Genomic DNA, 7,638 nt, shown 5'->3' with positions numbered 1-7,638 from the left:
AGAGGCTAGCACTGCACACAGTAAAGTCGACAAAGCTGCCCTGGTTCACATCTTAACTCTGGAGCCCTAGGAATCTGTTTCCACTACTATAAAATGGTAACAATGCCAGTACTTAACTTCATAATATTGTCGTGAGCGTTAAATAAGTATGGAAATCAATAAATATGAGTTGTTATTACGGTGTCATGCAGCCCTGTAAAGAGTTCTACAAAAGCCCACTGAGCAACGTGGGGACACTGCCTGGGCAGGACTTTTCTCCCAGCACACCTGAGTTCCCAGGGGCAGAAGCTGCCCCCACTCCTTCCTGCTCGGGTACCTTCGGCATCGTTGCCCTTTCCTCTGCAGCGCTGAGGCCTGCGGGCTAGCCCTGCGTGGGTCAGGAACTCTCTAACTCCGCCCCCTAAGTAGGGGCGTGGCCTCACATGCAGGGGGCGGAGCCAGGGCGCGAACTGGGACGTCGAACTCCCCTTCCCAGTCTGGAGCCGCCCAATCCGGGAGGGTAGGTCACGTGATCATCCAGCGGTTTCACCCTCCCCTATGCCGGTACCATCTCTGCCAGTCCCGGTGGAGATGTCTTGCGCCTTTTGGGGAGGCAAAGCATCTGTTTTGGTCCGTTTTGCGTGGAAATAGTGTGGAGTAATATCTTTGATGTGACAGGGCCAATATTTGCCCCTTAGGTGGTATTTTCCCTTCCGGGCTCCCCCCACTAAGTAGTTGGTCTCGCCCAGCCGGGCCCTGGGCGCGGCGGCGACGGCCGCGTCACTGGCGGGCGGGATCCCTCCGCTCTAGGGAGAGCAGAGCTGGACGGTGAGTTGCGGAGACTGAGGAAATCCATCCGCGTCGCCGCCGCTGCCGCCTCCGCCGCGGAGGAAGACAGGACCTCTCGCGCTCCTCTAGCGACCCTTCGCAGAGTCCCACCGCCACAGGTACCTCCGCTGATAAAAGGAGTCCTCATTCCCCCCCTAAGCCCCAAATTCCCAGGGGGGAACCTCTCTTCTGTCTGTCTCCCCGGTCTGGCCTCTCGGGAGCGGACGTAACTCTCTAGACCTCCCCTCCCTTTTTCTGGCCCCGTCGCTCCCAAACCCGGAAGGGAAACCGGGGGACCCTCGCCTCCAATAACGCACGCTCTCGCTGCACCATCGGGGTTTTTTTGCCTGACCCCAGATCCCAGGCCAGCCCCACCTACCTCTTGTTCCCTGAGAAGTTGGGGGTCTAAATTCGGGGCTTCCTCTAAGCCCCGCCCCGCCCCCTTTCCCCACCTCTACCACCCCCTTGCCTGCCCCTGGGTAGCACCCCTCGTGTCCTCCCATTTCGCACCCCCGCCGGCATTCGCCTTGCAAAACTCTAGAATCCTCACTGAGGCAGGCAGGGCCGCGAGGCTACCCTTCTCCTCGTCGCCACCTCGATTTGGGGTCTGCCCGTGTTTTCTGGCCACATTACCCTAGACCGGACACCTCGGCACCCTCTTACCTTTAGTAGTCCTAACCCCACGCTTAGCTCCCAGGCGGCCCCCACCCCCCCCACCCCCCCGCCTAGCTTTCATTTGGGCAAAATGGAGGTCGTGGGGGCCGGAGGACCAGGCCCACTGCGCTTAGCAGCGCGGCACCGGCCCGCGCCTTCCAGCTGCCAGATCCGGGGACCCTCCCTTGTCCCTTCCCCTTCTCCCCACTAGACCTGCGGAGGTGGTTGCACCCCCATTTCTCCGTGGTACCCCCGGCTGCTGTATGCCCAGAACCCGGGGCCGCCTAGGGGGCCCTGGCGAGTGATGGGGATTGAGGTCTGGGAGCGTCGCCCCCGCCCCCAGCGGCTTCCTCCCGGCCTGCTTCCTTCTGCCCCGGGCGTCTGGCGTTGCCGCCCCGCCTGGGCTGCCGGCAGCTGGAAGGAAGGGGCTTTCTCCGGAGCTGGGGAAGTGGGGTGGGGGGCTTTGCCCCCTCCCTTTTTTGGAGGGGCGTCCTCGGGCGCGGGTGTAGAAAAGCTGAACAGAGGGGAAATGTCAGTGGGGAAGAGGAACGCCCAGGGTACGGGGGAAGTGGGAGCAGGATGGGGGACGCCTGGGTGGGCAGAGTGCAGTGTGCATGGCCAGATCACACAGGTGTCTAAAGGGGAGGGGGGGCAGGACTCCGGGCCCTGGAGCGGAGCCAGCCAGGCCCCTGGGGCCCCGGCGCGGAGCCCGCGGGCTGGGCTCTTGGGGAGCCGGGCCGCTTGGGGCCGCCCGCTCGCCCGCCCGCCGGCGCCTGGGAGAGAGCAGCTCCGCGCCTCTGGGCCCGGGACCTCTCTTTGGAGTCCTAATTACTCGAGAGCGGCTCCCACGGGCTTTCTGCGGGCGCGCCGGAGCGGGCGGCCTAGCCGCTGGAGAGAGCAGCGGCTTGGGGCTGACTACCTCGCCACCCTCGCCTCCACCCGCCGCGGGCGGCTAATGGGGCGCAGCCGGCCCAGGGATAATCCGGGGTGAGCCGTCCCGAACCTATTAGTGCCCAATCGGCTTTTCCCAAATCCTGTAAACAGCCACCCTGGCTGGTTCTGGGGAGGGGCGGGAGGCTGGGTCGGGCGGGGGCGATGGGGCCGGGGGTGGGGTCATCCACCCTACAGGTCTCAGCCGTGGATGCGGTTGCCTCGGCAACCGGGCTAGGGTGGGGGCACTTCACCAATGAGGTGCTCTCAGTCCGGGTGACGGTTGCCTAGGCAACCCCACGAACAGCCCAGCTTTCCCCTCTGGTCTCCCCCACCCCCAGTCGAAGCTGGGGATGTGTGTGTGGAGGGTGTGCGGTGTATGGGGGTGAATTTAAAGAGGCACCGTCCCTTTTAAAATTAGGTGCTAGGAGGGCGGTGTCTCTGCGGGCCGGGGAGGACGCCCGGTCTGTTTTCGAAGGGACTCTCCCCGCCCCTTCCCGCACCCCAGTTCCTGCCGCGGGTGTCCCGCCCGGGCTGCTGTCCGAGGGAGGAGTTTCCCCTGCGCTTCCTCTTGAGCTTCCCGCTCCGTTTCCGGGGGGCGGGAGGAAGATTGGGGAAGTCAGCTGTTCCCCGGCTACGTCTCTCCCGTGCCAGAGGCCTGTGCTCTGTCCGGGGGACCGCGGCCACCGCTGGCGCCCCCTCCCCCCCCCGACCTGTACTTACCCCTTCCGGGCCGCGCGTCAACCCCGCCTTTCCCCCTTCTTCCCCGGCGGCCTTGGGCCTGACGTCAGCCCTGCATCCCCCAGGCCTCGGGCCAGCGGCGAGGAGCTGCCTCCCCCAGCCCCCGTCCCGCGGCCCCCAGCCGCCCCCAACCCCGCCCCACGGGCCCGGCGCCATGAGTGAGCTGGAGCAACTGAGACAGGAGGCTGAGCAGCTCCGGAACCAGATCCGGGTGAGGGCCTGGCCGCCGGGCTGCGGCGGCTGAGCGGGCAGGGCCGGGTGGCTTGTGTGCACCGGGCCAGGGGAGGGGTTTGTGTGTGGGTGGTGGTGGGGTACCCTGATATACTCCTGTCTCATCCTCTCCATTCCCTTGTTTCCTGTTCTCTTTCCTCTCCTCCTGTCTTATCTTCGTGCCTCTCCATGAATGGCTCTGCCGTCTCTTATAGGATGCCCGAAAAGCATGTGGGGATTCAACACTGACCCAGGTGAGGAATCTAGGGCTGGACTTGGGTTTAGGGAAGGAGCACGGGTTGGAAGCATACTTCTCAGAGGGCCCTGCCGCCTGAACCTTCCTGAGCCCATTCTGCCTCCACCTCCAGATCACAGCTGGGCTGGACCCAGTGGGGAGAATCCAAATGAGGACACGGAGGACCCTCCGTGGGCACCTGGCAAAAATCTACGCCATGCACTGGGGGACAGACTCAAGGTGGGTGCGGCTGGGGCTGTGTGCTGAGCTGTCGTGTTTGCCTTGGGCTGAGTTTATGGCAGGCAGGGTGGGCAGGGGTAACCTTGCACGTCTGGTGCCAGAAACAGGATGCCCCTGTTGCCAAGTCTGTTTGGGAAGCCCATGACTCCCAGACATCCCCAGGGGATGGGAAACAGGGCCATACCGACAGGAACTTCTCAGCTGCTGCCGGGAGTTGTCGCCCACCAGATGGGAGAGGGGGAAGGGTGTCCTGCCTCCAGAGGGGGCTTCCTACCCTGACCCCTCTGCGTCTCCATCCACTCTCCGACAGGCTGCTGGTCAGTGCCTCCCAGGACGGGAAGCTCATCATCTGGGACAGCTACACCACCAACAAGGTAGAGGTGGCACCTGAGGCCGGATGGGGCTGGGCTGCAGGCCCTGGCTGGCTCTGACCCTGGGCACTTCCCCTCGTCCATAGGTCCATGCCATCCCGCTGCGCTCCTCCTGGGTCATGACCTGTGCCTACGCGCCCTCAGGAAACTTTGTGGCCTGTGGGGGATTGGACAACATCTGCTCCATCTACAGCCTCAAGACCCGTGAGGGCAATGTCAGGGTCAGCCGGGAGCTGCCTGGCCACACTGGTGAGAGGCGCCTGGCAAGGCACAGGCACTGTTGCGGGGTGAGGGGCTGTGCTGCCCTCCCTTAAAGACCCGGCTGACCAGCCCCTTTCCCCAGGGTACCTGTCATGCTGCCGCTTCCTGGATGACAACCAAATCATCACCAGCTCTGGGGACACCACCTGGTGAGGCCCTGCCAGGGCTAGGCAGTCGGGACTCACCTACACTTCCTGCCGGGGGAGGGAGCACCGCCTCAGTGCTCAGGCGGTAGTCCCCACACTGCGCAAGCACCGGCAGAGCCCTTGTTCTGAACACTCAGCCTTTTGCTCTGGTGGCAGGAAGGAGGGGGAAGTGGGGGACCTCTTCTCACCTGGGACAGGAGCAGGCTTCTGTCACCCAGTGGCTCCCGGTGCCCCTTGTGTGGAGGCTTCACTGGGCCTGGGCTCACAGGGTGGAGGGGTAGGGGAGAGGGAGTCTGTCCTGCACCCGTCTCTGATCCATTCCTTCTTCCTGTCACCCCTCCAGTGCCCTGTGGGACATTGAGACAGGCCAGCAGACGGTGGGTTTTGCTGGACACAGTGGGGATGTGATGTCCCTGTCACTGGCCCCCGATGGCCGCACCTTTGTGTCAGGCGCCTGTGATGCCTCCATCAAGCTGTGGGACGTGCGGGATTCGATGTGTCGACAGACCTTCATCGGCCACGAGTCCGACATCAATGCCGTGGCTGTAAGTTCTGGACGAGCTGGGTTGGCCCATCTTTGCCAGGCTCCAGGCCCTGCCCTGCACCCTCATCCCACTCTGGTCTTGTGTCCTGCAGTTCTTCCCCAACGGCTATGCCTTCACCACGGGCTCTGACGACGCCACGTGCCGCCTCTTTGACCTGCGGGCCGACCAGGAGCTCCTCATGTATTCCCATGACAACATCATCTGCGGCATCACCTCTGTTGCCTTCTCGCGCAGTGGCAGGCTGTTGCTCGCTGGCTACGACGACTTCAATTGCAACATCTGGGATGCCATGAAGGGCGACCGTGCAGGTGAGAGCTGGGAGCTGAGCAGGGGGTGGGTGGGGACAGGGAAACGAGGCTGGAGTTCTGACGTCCCGCTCCGTCCCAGGTGTCCTCGCAGGCCACGACAACCGAGTGAGCTGCCTTGGGGTCACTGACGATGGCATGGCTGTGGCCACAGGCTCCTGGGACTCCTTCCTCAAGATCTGGAACTAACAGCCCCGACCCCAGCTGGGCCCAGGCTAGGAGGGGCCCTGCCCATGCCCACACTACAGGTCGGGAGCTCTGGGGCTGGGTGCACACCGAGCCTCCCTCCTCGGGCCACGGGGCCTCGGGTCCCTGCTCCCCTACCCAGGTTTGGTTCCTCCCGGGGCCCCCACTGTGGAGATTAAGATGGGATTGGAATGGGGGAAGAGGAGGGGCAGAAAGCCCTCATCCTTTTGCTGCCCTGGGGTCAGGGCCTCATCCCTCTGGAGGGCCAGAGGCAGGAGGTGGAAACTCCAGGGGCTGGCTTTTTTAAAACTGGTTTTATTTTAATTTTTATTATATTTTCAGTTTTTCCATAAAGGAACCAATTCCAACTCTGTACCTGGTCTCTACCTTTGCTTATGTCTTCCTCGCTCTAGGTATCTGTCCCCAGCGGCAGACCAGCTGGGGGGATGTGGGGCTCCAAATAGTGGGGTGGGGACTACCACTCCTCCTCAGCCGGAAGCAGAGTCACAGGTGGGAGGACCTTCTCTGGCCCGCAGGTCACAGGTGTTCCACACACACAGCCCTCCCATTTCTAGTCTGGCCTGGTTAGGCTGGCCGACCATAGCCACCCCTTGCCTGTGGCTTTTTCAGTTCCCAGCTCTTTTGAGCTGTGCCTCTCGTTCCCAACATCCCCTTACCCCAAGAAACAACTCAGACACAGGAGGGGAGAACACACACCAAGTTTTATTGGGGGGAAGCGGAGTATTTACAGAGGCAGGTAGACGAGAAGGGAGTCACACAGGTTGGGGAGATGGTGGGTACAAGGCAGACAAGGATACAGAATGACCCCTGCACCCACCCTAACCCCAGGAAGGGCGGGGGAGCAGCCGGGGCCCAGGAAGACGGGCTGGGAAAGGACAGCAAGGGGCCTGAGTCCCTGGGCTGGGGGGCTCAGGGGCTTGTAAACATTGACCACTCTCAGAAGGGGATGGGGGTGGGAGAGGGCTCCCCCTACACTTCCTCACAGGGTTAAGGCCTCTCCAGGCTCAAGGGCCCCCTAAATTCAAAGTCTCTTTAGCTGGGGGGGGAGGGGAAGGAAGAGACGGGGAAGAGTGTCATCCCCCCTCCCCCTGCATTGGCTGCGGCAGGGGTGGGGGCAGTTACATTCAGTCACAACAGTACTCCCCCAACACCTCTAATGCCACCAAATACTGGCTCGAGGAAAGGGGGAGCTGGGGGGCCAGCAGCAGCAAGACATTTCCCCCTGGCCCATCACCCCCTTATTGCTTTAGAGAGAATATTGTCTTTTCACGGACGCTAACACTGTTGAAACCAGGGAGAAGCAGGTGGAGGGGGCCCCTCCACCCCCGAGGCCAGCTTTATCCCCCAACACTGACCCAGTTGCCACTTTGGTGCAAAAAAAAAAAAAAAAAAAAAAGTTAAAAAAATCATCTCTCTGGGGATAGATGGGGAAAGAAAACTGGGGCCACTCCCCATTTCCCCAGGGCAGGAAGGATAAATACATTCATGGAGGGGAGGCAGTGGCAGAATCTTGCCCTAATACTGCGCTCTGAGCAATGAGGTCCACGGGAGAAGTTAAATGAGAAATCCAAAAGATACAACAAACTTAAAAAAAAAAAAGAAAACAACAACCCAAATGGAGACAAACCCAGGTAGGTGATTGGGAATAAGTTGGTGAAGGGCAGCCTACCCCCGACCCAGGAGAGATAGACACTCCCATTCTTGACACCCCACCCTACCCAACATTTAAAAACATGAGGGGAGCAGGGAGGGGAGAGGCCGCTTGCTCCTCTCCCATTTGGTCAATGGAGGGGTCAGGGCCGAGCTGGGTGGTCCATGTCCCACACAGCTGGCTGCAGGTGGGGGGCTCCCTTCTAACAGCCCCGCACTGCAACCAGAAGCCCCAAGCGGCTCACTCCGTGGCCTCCTTGGCCCCTCGCCTGCCCCCTTCACAGGAGGAACAACAGTCATGAAGTGGCGCCTCTCTCTCCAGCTCCTGGAGGAACT

At 61.9% G+C, this 7,638-nt stretch overlaps 1 protein-coding gene across 2 annotated transcripts; it reads left to right on the top strand.

The window, feature by feature from the left end:
- Window positions 1–771: 771 nt before the first annotated feature.
- Window positions 772–7,262, top strand: GNB2 (G protein subunit beta 2). Of its 2 annotated transcripts, XM_004268865.4 has the most exons (10): window positions 772–926; window positions 3,198–3,343; window positions 3,558–3,596; window positions 3,711–3,817; window positions 4,128–4,191; window positions 4,275–4,437; window positions 4,532–4,598; window positions 4,939–5,140; window positions 5,232–5,448; window positions 5,528–7,262. In XM_004268865.4, exons 2-10 carry the CDS (start codon window positions 3,287–3,289, stop codon window positions 5,632–5,634), a joined length of 1,023 nt encoding a protein of 340 aa, XP_004268913.1. In that variant the 5' UTR covers window positions 772–926; window positions 3,198–3,286; the 3' UTR covers window positions 5,635–7,262. The 2 variants fall into 2 exon arrangements, with proteins under 2 accessions (XP_004268913.1, XP_033282336.1); XM_033426445.2 differs by lacking the exon at window positions 772–926 and having other exon boundaries at window positions 2,641–3,343.
- The last annotated feature ends 376 nt before the right edge of the window (window positions 7,263–7,638 follow it).

Source organism: Orcinus orca, chromosome 16 (assembly GCF_937001465.1).
Source record: "Orcinus orca chromosome 16, mOrcOrc1.1, whole genome shotgun sequence".
NCBI classification, from domain to species: Eukaryota; Metazoa; Chordata; class Mammalia; order Artiodactyla; family Delphinidae; genus Orcinus; species Orcinus orca.
This window is presented reverse-complemented; position numbering and strand designations above follow the sequence as displayed.